Here is a 12462-nt window from a genome sequence, read left to right on the forward strand (position 1 = left end):
TGTGCTAACTCCCAGGGCTCCTGCTTCTTCATAGTTGTGTTAACTCTGAGAAAGGCACTTCATCTCTTTGAGTGGCAGTTTCTTCATCAGAAAAAGATAGCAGGTACAATAGCACCTGCAGTGTTTATATTAGAGGGCGTGATGAATGCAAAGTGCCCAGCGCTGTGTCTAGCTTACTGACACGCAGTAAATAACAGCTTTCTAAAGACATTAGAGTTGCAAAAGCAACTCACTAAGTTTTATAATCACTCACTGTCTGATGAGCAGCCAGATTTTGTAAATTCTGGGAAGTAATGGCAGGGAGACCTTATCAATGCCTTTTGAAGTTCAACTATTAAATCAAGTCTTATCCTCCTCCCCCTACCTTGGGGCTGAGCCAGTGAGGAGTATTTTCCATGCCAAGTTAGAAATTATGGGAAGGAAAGTGGTTTCCAGTGGCATATTTATTATAAACCTCTGGAATAAAGGAGACAAGGAAATTGTGGGAAGGTCAGGACAGAAAATACAGATCCTTATGGATTGAGGGAAAAAGCATCAGCTGTGAAGTTGCCTTCAGCCATGTCCATTTCCCCAGATCACTGAGACACTCTTCATTCACACAGGTTTATCAGACACCTACTACATGCCAGGATGCAAAGCCTGCTTTCACCTCTTGCCAAGTCTGAGACCTTGAACAATTTAGCAACCTTCACTGTCCTTATCTGTAAAATTGGAGAACCCCTACCTCAAAACAGCTTTCTGAGGATCACAGATATTGCCTATGAAATTTGATGGCCTCTGATACATGGAAGGTATCCAGTAAATGCATCGCACTAGCCTCGTCTCTATTTATTCTTATTGAAATAATTGTATGAAATTAAGAAAGAGAAAGAAAACTATAGTCCAGCGGGTCTCAACATGAGTCTGCGGAAACATGGAGTTTCTGATTCAGCAGATGTATCTAGGGTAGGGTCCAAAAATGTGTATTACCAACAAGTCCCCAAATGTGACTGATGCTACCAGTCCAGGGAACATCCCTTAAGGACCATTACCTCACCCATCCCTGTGGACCAGCTCCTCCTGACTGCCAAGTATGTGAGAGGACAGGATAAATAGATACAGAAGAGAGATTAAACTATTCAACTGATTTGACTTGTGATGGGAAGAGGTGTCCTGGGATTTGACTCAAACATGACCAGATCCCTGGGGTTTCTGTGGGGTAGAAAGAGTTGCCCTGGACACTTAGGATGTTTTCTCTTTTTGCATGGTCTCCATGTAGCTCCAACCCCAGCCCCTAGACAGAGCTCTCCATCCAAATCATCTGCATCCCATGCCAGTGATCCGACCGCCGATGACATCTTTGAAGAGGGCTTTGAGAGTCCCAGCAAAAGTGAAGAGCAAGAAGCTGTAAGTGACTGGTTTGTTATTTCTGAATTGTTTTGTTTCTTGTTTTTTTTCCATGTAAAACTTCTGTATCTAAAATGAACAATACATGAGGAAGCCTATGTAGAAAAGAATGCTGACTCAGACTCTTAGGTTCTAAAGGGGTGACTAAAGGGATTTTCTTTTATGTTCAAATGAGCAGCTGAAAACTGGTATCCTTTCATTACATTGTTGCAAGTTCTCACATTTGCAGAAGTGGCATCCTCTCAACAGAGTGCCGCCTTCTTTAAAATAATGGATGATATGTGTGCATGAAAATGTACCCAGCTGTCTTATATTTTAAATTACTGAAAAGAAAAAAAAAGTGTTATCTTCTTGTGTTCTAGCCTGATGGGTCACAGGCCTCATCCAACAGTGATCCCTTTGGTGAGCCCAGTGGGGAGCCCAGTGGTGATAATATAAGTCCACAGGCCGGTAGCTAGATAGCACAGGTCTGGGTAGGTATCTGTCCTTTTGATCTCCCACCCTTAAGCCATCCGCTCTCCCTTTTGCTTGCTCATTGCCTCTGAAGTCACATCCTTGATGTTCCCACCATCTTCCTGGCCTGAGCATATCCCTGATGTCTGCATCATCTCCCCTTGCCTGGTGTCTGTCTTCCACCTCGTTTATCCTCATGGATGCATGACCTTTGACATGTATTGGGAGTAGGGGTAAAGGTGAGGAGTGGGGAATGGTCATACTATTTTATTACCGATATGTTCTGAGTTGGGGGGTGGTGAGGCATGGTCAGAGCTGCTTAATGTGGATTCAGTGTCTGAAAGCACCAACATTCTGAGATGGACACATTCTTTCTCAGTGAGATGTGGTCCAGATGCTTAGACTCCCATCAGCCGTGTGTCACAGAATTTGCCTACACTCCACAGATCTAAAAAAAGAAAGAAAAAAAAAAAATCACCAACGAAACAGACTGAGAAGGCAGACTAAGAAACAAAACAAGCAGTTCTTGAGATAAAATTGATAGAGATGTGAGATCATGGTAGCCTGTTTTGTTTGGCCAAAAGGGGCCCTGCACCCTTTCTGGCGTGAAAGTGGAATTCAGACCTGTGAAAGTGGAATTCAAAGACGTGTGGCATTCGCTTCTGAGGCTCTGCTGTTTGCACCTGTGTGACAGCCAGAGGTTTGCCACCAAACCACTTCAGACTCCATCAGCAGTGACTTCGAGAGAGGTGTACTTACATTTACTAGAAGTGGGTTTAGGCACTTGAATTTCAATACATCTGATTTGATGGAAAGAAAGAGGAGCTGATGAAGCCAACTTTCCCAGGAGACAGAAGTACCCCCTTGTTACCCAGACATGATTTCTAAGGTCACTCCTTAACAAATGTCTTCAATTTTCAGGTGCTTTTCTAGTTTTCCATAAATACCTAGGACTGCAAGGCCCTAACCAGCAGAGCTCTGTTTTTAGGCCTGAGCAGTATGGTCACAACCATTAAAATGGTAAATTGTTTTCACTGTTCATAAATGGATTCTGAGGCTACCTTGGAATCAGTTGCCATTTGTGTGTAAGTTATTTTGATGGTTATTGAAAGCTCATAGAGTGTTTTCAAAGTGCGTTTTGTTCATAGATTTTATGATTAGAGAATCTCACATACATACATTCTGCCACATTTCACCTCAGTACAATATGTAACACACGAGAATACCTTTGTGCCATGCAAACACCCATCTAAAAATGTAATCTTACAAAGCTATTTGGGGAGCTTGTGATAATAGACAGAGTCGATGTTCCAGGAAAGGCAGAAATTGGAGATGATTGGTGGACACCTTGGGAAGATGCCCCAACAGGTTTTTCTACCCCTTTCATATGTTTTGTTTCACATGCTCACCCTTGCCTTGAAAAATGTGATGAAGTAGGGGTGACAAGAGCCAATCATCAGCGTAACAGCCAACATCTAATCCTAAAATTGAACTTCTTCTATAGCACAGAGATGACGGACAGCATTTGCAAATCAATGCCTCACACCCTCATCTTTACGAGTCTGTTCTGCTTTAGATAGTTGTGCAAGCTGTTTTGTGGGGCTTCAGCCTGTTCTGTGTTGTGTTTGATGCTCTGTCTAGAACCCCAGGCCAGGGCCGAGTTGTGAATGGATGTGGCACCGTCTTGTGGGAAGAGCTCAGAATTTGGAACTTGAGTTCAAATTCTAGCTCAGCTACCTAATAGCAGGAAATCTTGGGCAAGAACCATCCTTGCTGTTGAGTCTTGGTATGCTTATCTGCTGGCAGGGCCTGGTGTATCCATTACCTTAACTGAGATGGCACGTAGAGCAGACACTCAGTACTCAGCTTAAAAATCTGGGTTCTGGAACTGGAGTGAATTCAGAGTCTGGTACTAACACTTATGAGCTATGTGACCCTGATGAGATGTCATAATAATTCTCTATCTTATTTAGAAAGATAAGGATAAAAATAGTCTTCCTCATGAGGTTATTGTGTGGACTAAGTGATATGTCTGGAATTCTTAACACCGCGTCTGACACACAGAAGGTAGCCAAGCTGTTACTTGCCATCAGCAACACTACCACCCCAGACCATCATCACATGTGCCCAATAAACATGGCTTACCACTCCTTGGATTTTATACATTTGGCCCTTATGTCCTTATGTTGAATAAATTCCACCATAAGGACCCAGGCCACTGCCTGGGAGGTTTTGTTTTGTACTTTCTATTTGCAGGTAATTAATTTTCAGTATGCCTTAAAAGAGCTTTGGGGGAAAAAAGAAAATGAAAAACCCTATTTCTTAGTTCTCTGGCTCACCCTGCCCCATAACCAGAATGACCCCTTTTAGGGCCTCATGGGCCAACTCACTTCTCCAAACAGAGCAGCCTTATCTTATATTCACATGTAAATCATAATAAGTAGTTCCCAGCTCCAAAGGCGGGCTTGGGCTATAATCTTCAGTGAAGCAGTTTTCTCCCTTTGAAAGCTTAGTCTGGCAATTTCACAGTGGCCTATCAGGGATCACATGCCAAGAGGCTGCTGCCAGCCTTGCTGACACGTCCCATAAGACACCCACGTGGTGGCGGTGGTGGTTTAGTCGCTAAGTCGTGTCCGACTCTTGCGACCCCATGGACTGTAGCCTGCTAGGTTCCTCTGTTCATGGGATTCTCCAGGCAAGAATACTGGAGTGGGTTGCCATTTCCTTCTCCAGGGGATCTTCCCAACCCAGGGATCGAACCCAGGTCTCCTGCATTGCAGGCAGATTCTTTACCAACTGAGCTACAAGGGAATCTCCCCAGACACCCACGACAGAGGTCCAAATGGGGCTTCTGGGCCCCTCCTTCAATATAGCACAAGCCACATTTGATCTTTCTGTCTCCATTCCATTCACCCATCCACCCAACCGTAAATTTACTGACTGCAGTTTCTTAGCGCCTTTCCAGGCATTTGGATAAGGGATACACCATGCAGGGCAACTTAGGTCCATAGCTCTATTTTCCCCTCTGCCTCCATGCAACTGGAAAGCAGGAGTCTCAGCCTTCTTATCACCGTTGCAACCATTATCACCAGCTGCTTTTTATTGGAAATGCCCGCACAATTCTGAGTAGGTAGGGGTGACGTCTGTTGATAAGTTAAAACCATATCTCACCCTCGTAAGGGGAAACAGACGGCCTTAATCCTCGCAGGTGGACGCTTTGGGGCCAATCTCAAACAGCATTTCTGTTTTAGCAATAAGGGAGAATATCTTCAATTATTTCATGTTTTCCCCTACCCTCCCATCTGGGAGAATCACGTGTCTGTGAAAGACTGGGTCAACAAGGGCACAAAAAAAGAACCCAAATAATATTATAATGGCTGGTGTGGGAATGGCAGGTAATTTATACTCCACTGATGTGTTGCTGGAGCAATTTTAAGGGCGAAATGTTAGCTTTTGAGGAGATGAAAGAAAAATGAAAACATTTATTTGGTTAAATAGCTAAAGTAAATAAACTGCCTATCAGACTTCCCCAGCTGTCACGTCAAAGTAGCATCTGTAACAATGGAGAATTGTTTGGTCTGTCTCCCTTAGTAACAATAGATATTGCCATAAATAATAAGTCACTGTCATTTTTTTTTTAAAGACCAATCTTCATAGTGGGAACCCAAGACATGTAAAATATTACCTGATGGATTTTTAGTGTTCAAGGGAAAGAAAAGCAGAACTTTAGATGCTTTGGGAGAGAGATTTGGAAAAAAAAATAAAAGAGAGAGAGTGAAAACAGATACCCAGAGTCAGGGGACTTGGGTCTAAATTACAGTTCCTAAGCACGTGATCTTAGGCAGGACTTTAGCTAACCCCTGAAACCCCACTCATCACACATAAATGAAAATTAATCATGACAATAGCTCCCTCCTCAGGCTCTCCTAGAATCAGAGGATATCATGAGTATGAAAGTGCTTTATAAGCTTTGAAAGTAAAATAGCACATATTTGGCATTATTATTACTATTTTGCTTTTAAATAGAATCACATGGTAAAAAGCCTTAAAACAGAGAACCACAGAAATGGAAAATAACCACTTCTTTACATGAGCATAGTGGTGCTCTGAAGCTAGTTGAAGTCAGCCTGGTCCAGGAGGAGATGGGAAAGCCTGGCTGAGGGCAGCATTAGCCAGGTTAGAGAGGTAGGCTTGATGCCCAGGGATATGAAAAGATGGAATCAGGAGGAGGTTAAGGCTGAAGGGAAGTGAGGAGAGGACGAAGAGGGTGTGCAGTAGGATGACTCCCCGGGTTCCTGCCTGCCTGTTGGGGATCTAGGTGGGGCCAGGAACTATGCCAAGGAACACAGAGCAGCAGGCTTAAGCAGAGAAAAAGGCAGGTTTCCTTTGGGACCAGGTGTTCTTGAGGTTCCTTTGAACTTCTAAGTTCAGATGCTGGTAGACTGCTGAACTTGAGCCTCTGGAGGACAAAGGCCCAGAGATGGAGATTTCAGCATGATTTTCAGCCTCTAAAGTAGTGGGCAGAGCTAGAATCCGCTGATCACTTAGACCTGAGTTCAGCAAACACTCTGGGAACTATGTATGCTTTGTGGGCCATCCGGGCCTCTGTAACAGCTAATCTGTTCTACTGTTGTAGCAAGAAAACAGCAAAAGACAGCGCATAAGGACTGGATGTAGGGAGTTCCAGTGAGGCTTTGTTTACAGAAGAACTGGCAGTCACTAAAATGGGCTGATGGGCTGTCCTTTGCTGAGCTGAGTTAGTTCATGCTCATTGTTTCTAGAATCACCCTGCAGAAGGTAATGCAAGTAGCCTTGCACTCACTACTACTAATGAGATAACTTTAAAAATCAGCAGCGTGTTTATAGTGCTTTCATTAAACATCACCTAGGTCAATCCTCAAGGAGACACTCTTAAGTATTTTTATTATTCCTATTTCACAAATATGGCAGGTAAGGTAGAGAGGTTAATAACCCATTGAAATCACAAGAATCACATGTAAGGAGGCTAGGATTTGACTCTAGACCCTGATTAGAGAACTTAAGAGCACTCAGCCAAGACCAGGACACCTGGGTTTTAGCAGCCTCTGTTTGACTTAATTGCTTGTGATGTGAGGCAGATGGCTTCATTTCTGACCTTTGGTCTTCTCTTCAGAAAAGCAGTTCCTCAGGCCCTTCTAGCTTTTACATTCTAGGACTTCTAACTTGTCCAGTGTCACCCAGCTAGCGCATGGAAGACCCAATCCTAGTACCCTTCTCCTAGGTTGTCCTTACTCCCACCTAATGAAGGAAAGGCCAGAAGTCCCTGAGATGTGGTGACTACTTTAGGGGTTCCGGAGACTCTGCATGTGAGATGTAGGACCCTCTCCTGACCACCAGGAGCCTATGCTTTTGGCAGAGAACAGGCATCAACAACCGCAATGCCCTCATCTGCTATATGACAAGTTAAAAAAAAGTGATGTAAACATGCAAAGCAGATTACTGCTGCCCATCATTTGTCTTATTGGGGAAGTGCAGAGCTGATCAGAATGAGTGTGGACCTCCTGGGAGCTCAGATTGTGCACCTGTGTTCACCAAGTGGGTTTTGGCACCGTGAGGCCCCTGGAAGTGAGTGCATTTGGCAGCAACTTCAGTCTCTAAGGTATTACCCTTATATCCATCCTTTGTTTTGAAGGTTTTCCTATCCTAAAAGCCAGATTTTCAGGCTGAAAGTAGTCAGAAAGCTTTGTCATTTTCCCTTTCCTTTGAATAAAAAAAGAAAGGAAGACTCCTGCCCACTTGTTAAAATTCTTTATGTCATATGAGCTCACTTATTACATGTTACAAGCCCCACTATAGAGGGGCTTGTAACATGATGTTGGTGTTACAAGCCCCACTATAGAGATGAAAAAACCCAGGTGAAATGCCTGCTTCAGTTCATACAGGTAGTTAGGAAGATTGCTGGAGTCTTTGTGGCTTTAAACATTTTTCATGGATTTAGATGGAACTTTGAGTTCTTTCCACCTTGGTTTTACTCCATGGTTACCATCCCCTTTTTCATTTTGCCAAGCCAGGAAATGTAAGACCCTGCTGAGGTAGGCCCAGTGTTGGGGCTTTAAAGATCCTGAGGCTGAAATTGCTGCCTAGGCAGGGCGATGCTGAGGGCCTCAAGCTTTGGCTCACCTCCCAGCTGCAGTCTGACCCCCGGCTTGGCTCGGCGTGGCTCTCACCCCCCAGGCACCCAGGATGGGGCAGAAACGGGCTTGCTCAGTAACCAGATTGCATGGCGCGTGATCTCACGTCCAAGACCACCTTTCTCAGCATGCCGCGTCTTCTCCCCACTCATCATCTGTTTTGGACCAACCTTTGCTTAATGTGGCCAAGCTTCCCCAAAACAAACACAGTCAGTTTAAAGGGATGTGAAGTCATAAGCACAATTGAGGTGGCTTTCCAAAGGTGCTCATGAAAATGTGGGATTGAAGACTATGTGCCTTTGTCCTTTGAGCCAAATGGCTGGGAAGAGGTAGGGAGAGTGAGGGAATATGTACGAAAAGGGGAGTCCAGACCCTGGGCTGCCCTCCTGGCTCTCCACTGTTTCCCGTGGACATCTGGTAAAACACCTCTCACATCTGGAGGCCTTCATTTCTTCCTGCCGGAAAGGAACTGTCAGACTGAGAGCCCTTCTTTCTTTGACATTTTACAGAAGGACTCACATGGCAGAGGAGAGGACGGTGGGCTTAGGAAAGACCTGGGTGTGTTTACATGAAACGCTCGAGAAAATAAATCTAATCTACAGTGGTCAAAAGCAGATCAGCGTGGCCACAATGGAATGAGGGTCTGACTGAGCAGGACTTGGGGGAAGTTTGTAGGGTGAGGAAATGCTCTATAGCTTGATGGCTCTGGGGAGGCCCAGATAAGTGTATGTATTTGTCACAGCTTATGAAACTGTACACTTAAAATGGGAACCTTTCATTGCATGCAAATTATACCTCAGTGAAGTTGATTTAAAAATAAGAAATAGGTAAATTCACAGAGATGGAAAAGTAGATGAGAGACTAGTTACTAGGAGTTAGGGGTCAAGGGAACTAGGAAGCCACTGCTTAATGGGTACAGAGTCTATTTGGGGTAAAGAAAGAGATTTACTGATGAATGTCCGTTAATTATATGCTTAAAAATGACCAGAATGGCAAATGCTTTGCTCTAAATATTTTACTGCAATAAAAAAAAAAAAACAAAAAATGTAACAAATGTGATTATATCCCAGTTCTGCCCTGTGCTGGCTGTGACCTTGGGCCAGTCACCAGACTCTAGGGAGCCCTGCTTCTTCCCTGTAAAAGGAGCTAGGAATACCCAGGGTACAGACTCTGATGCCCAAACGAGACCATGGCTGTGATCAAGGAAAGCCCTCTATAGACTCTAATTTGGTTTCTGTAAATATATAGTCTGTTAATACTCTTCATTCTGTGATTCTACTTGGTTTTTCGGCGTGAGCTCACACCTCATACTTAAAGTCATCTGCAGACACATGGAAGTCTCTGCTCTCCACAGGGCCCTGCAACCAAGCCCTTTAAATGTACTGTGCATTCTTTCCACATAGTTTCCCAGGACAGATCCTGTGCTATTCTTAGGTTTCTTAACAGCCCAGTTACACTATGAAGAAGTGTCAGTGAAGGAGATGGAATTTGTAAAGCCACCTACCGGTGACTTTTAGGTTGAAAACCACCTTGTATAAAGGAAGGCTAGAACCACTCACCCAGACAGAAGAAACCTTACTGTTTTGGGAGTAATTTCTCTGTGCCAGACTGTGTGCTCAATGTGTGTTTTCTCCTTCAATCCTCAGTGAGGACTTCTAGCCTCATTTTACAGATGAGAAAACCAACACCCAGAAGGGTTAAGTAACCTGCACGGAGTTGTAAGGTTACTGAGTAGGTGACAGTGGAAAGAGAACATCAGCATGACAGCCAGGAGCCAGCCCAGCCCTCACAGCTGGGCCCTTGGTCTTCTGTTGCATGTAGACAGTTTCACAGAGCATGAGCATCAGACAAGGCACCGTGATGGGTCAAGGCCCGTTCAAGACCACTCAGTAGCCATGGCTGCCATGAACATCATCCAAGCTCCAAAAATGACCAAACATTTTTCCCTCCTGGCCTTAGTCTTACTCTGTGCTTCCTGCCTCCCAGGTAAGAATTATTAAGATAATCATCCTCATGCTTCCTGAAAGTACCTAACCCAGAGAGAAACCTTACTTTCTGGACCCTCCCGCTAAACATCTAATATAAGCTTAATCCCATAAGAAGCCCTTTCTAATCACTTTTTCCAGACTTGCCCCTGGTTCCCTTCATTGCAATGAGCAATAAATCAAACTTGCTCAAGTGCAAGTGTGTTCCCAGCGGTCTGCAGGCTGTTAGTGGCCTGGATCTGCCTGATTTCACATCCGTGTGCTTGTACTCTTGCACTGCATCTCCCCGAACACAGGGTGTTCAACTTATATCAAAGCCTAGAGAGTTGATTTGTTTTCATCTTTACTGCATGGTTTCTATCTACTTTGTTGTCCTCTAGAAACAAAGGTTATTAATATGCCAGATTCACAAATGAGCTTATTAAAGTTCATAAGTATTTGCCAACTCCTAGTAAGAGAAGCAACTTTTCATTCACTCATTTACATGCTCATGCTCTATGTTACAACAGTAGGTGTGCCGGCCAGGTTCCAAGCTTGTGCTCAGAATATGGGACATTGACGTGAAAGGTACAGCGGTGCTCACTGTGTAGACAGCACCAGGAGGTAATGTGATGACAGTGTAGACATGGGTCTCTGCAGGGCACAGAGTGGTCTGCATCACCTGCGCAGTCCAAGAAGCCCTTCTATTTGGGCTGGCTCTGAAAGTATGAACCTGTAAGTGCAGGACAAGGAGAGCTCCCAAAGGTGGAAGAAACTGTCTAAGCAGTCTCAGGGGTGGGGAATCTTACCATGTCAGGGGGACCAGGGGCTTCCCTGGTGGCTCAGATGGGTAAAGAATCTGCCAACAATGCAGGAGACCCAGGTTTGGTCCCTGGGTCGGGAAGATCCCCTGGAGAAGGGAATGGCAACCCACTCCGGTATTCTTCCTTGGAAAATTCCATGCACAGAGGAGCCTGGCAGGCTGCAGTGCATGGGGTGGCAAAGAGTTGGATACAACTGAGCAACTAACACTTTGACTTTCAAGGGGACCAGAAGAACAGAGCAGAAGTGTGGCCTCAAAGACTGGCAGTAGATGAAGCCATTGGGAAAGGGAGCCACGTTGGAAGGGCCTCATAGGTCGTTCTGAGGGGCTATCTGCATCATCCCTGGGGACTTAAGGAACCTGGAGGGTTGTTTCAGTCAGGAAACTGGTATGATCAGTTGCAGAAAGATCATTCTGACAGAAGCATGAAGAATTTTTTTTTTTAAAGCATGATAGATGTGACCAGAAGGGTGACTTTTGATTCATGGTCTGGAAAGGGGCATTTATTAGCTCTAATGTACTATGAGACTAATAGGTCTTATGTGCCCAGTAAAGGAGATTTGACCTTACCCTGTGGGTAATGAGGAGACTTTGAAGGATTTGAAGCAGGGCAGAGATATGGTCAGATCTGACAAAAGAAAACAACAGATATCAAAAATGTGCTGCGTTAATGTGTGATTCCATTTCGGCCTTTTGGAATGTCAAAAATAGCCTAAAGATCCCATGGTGACCTTGCCAGAAGTCAGGTCAGAAATTTCTGGATCAAATGATTTCTTAGTTCCCCTCTAGCTCTTGACAGTCTTAAGATTCTGTAACAAGGAAGGTAAAGCTATTTCCAAAACGTATAATGCATCAGAGTGTCAGACTTTGGGATTATCTGCTGCTTGGGGTTTTCCACACCAGTGCTCTCCTTCATTAGTGGGGATAATTGAGAGTTGACTGCAGTCGTTACCGCTGTTGTGATGGATATTTGAAGCTAAATTCCGGCAAGCAGGAGACGTGTGAATATTTATCTCAGCTGCAGAAAGTTAATGCAGTGTGGCATTAATTACCCTGTCTGAGCCTGCTGTCTTCTTCTGTTTTTAGGTGTCATTCTCAGTTGAATAAATTAGTTTCCAAAATTAGAATAAAGCAAATGGTAGGGTGAGATCAAGGCACCCTGACTTCTTAGGGCGTCCAAAAAGCCGAGTGAGCTGAGAAAGTCTACCCAGGAAAGAGGAAGCTGCGTTCTTGTAGCCCAGCATAACACAAGGAGATGTTTCCCACTAGTGGTACTTCACTACTTTACCTACCTTTGCTCCACTCACCCCACCCCCAGAATACAAACACACAGAAAACTTGCATGTTTAGCCTTATCACAAGTATCTGAAACATTTCAAGACATTGGCAGAGAATAGATTAGGTGCTGAATACATCATCTTGTTGTAGCTTTTGCTCAAAATTTGATGCTGAGAGAATAAAGCCAAGGGAGTGTGTGTTTAGGACAAAGGGATCAGAAAGGTGAAAAAAGTAGAAACTGTATCCTAGACATTCACATTCATTCAGCAAACTTTCATTGAGCACCTACTATGCTAATTCTACATGTAAAATGGCAGACAAAATGCACAGGTGGTAACTCAGAAGTCGGGTGTGGAAGAATAAGCTTTCCTACTTTATGTCATCAGAT

The 12462-nt window shown here is 44.2% G+C and overlaps 1 protein-coding gene across 7 annotated transcripts in view; it reads left to right on the forward strand.

Annotated features, from left to right (window-relative positions):
• The window catches only part of DAB1 (DAB adaptor protein 1), a 338270-nt gene that overhangs the window by 309130 nt on the left and 16678 nt on the right, over window positions 1-12462 (forward strand). For 6 of the 7 annotated variants that reach the window (XM_061121780.1, XM_061121781.1, XM_061121784.1 and 3 more), the window contains one exon: window positions 1259-1386. In XM_061121780.1, coding sequence (XP_060977763.1) covers window positions 1259-1386 — 128 coding nt within the window. Of the gene's footprint in view, window positions 1-1258; window positions 1387-1748; window positions 1789-12462 lie in introns of all 7 variants that reach the window. The other variant, XM_061121785.1, reaches the window with a different exon arrangement.

This window comes from Dama dama, chromosome 20 (assembly GCF_033118175.1).
Source record: "Dama dama isolate Ldn47 chromosome 20, ASM3311817v1, whole genome shotgun sequence".
Lineage (NCBI taxonomy): Eukaryota > Metazoa > Chordata > Mammalia > Artiodactyla > Cervidae > Dama > Dama dama.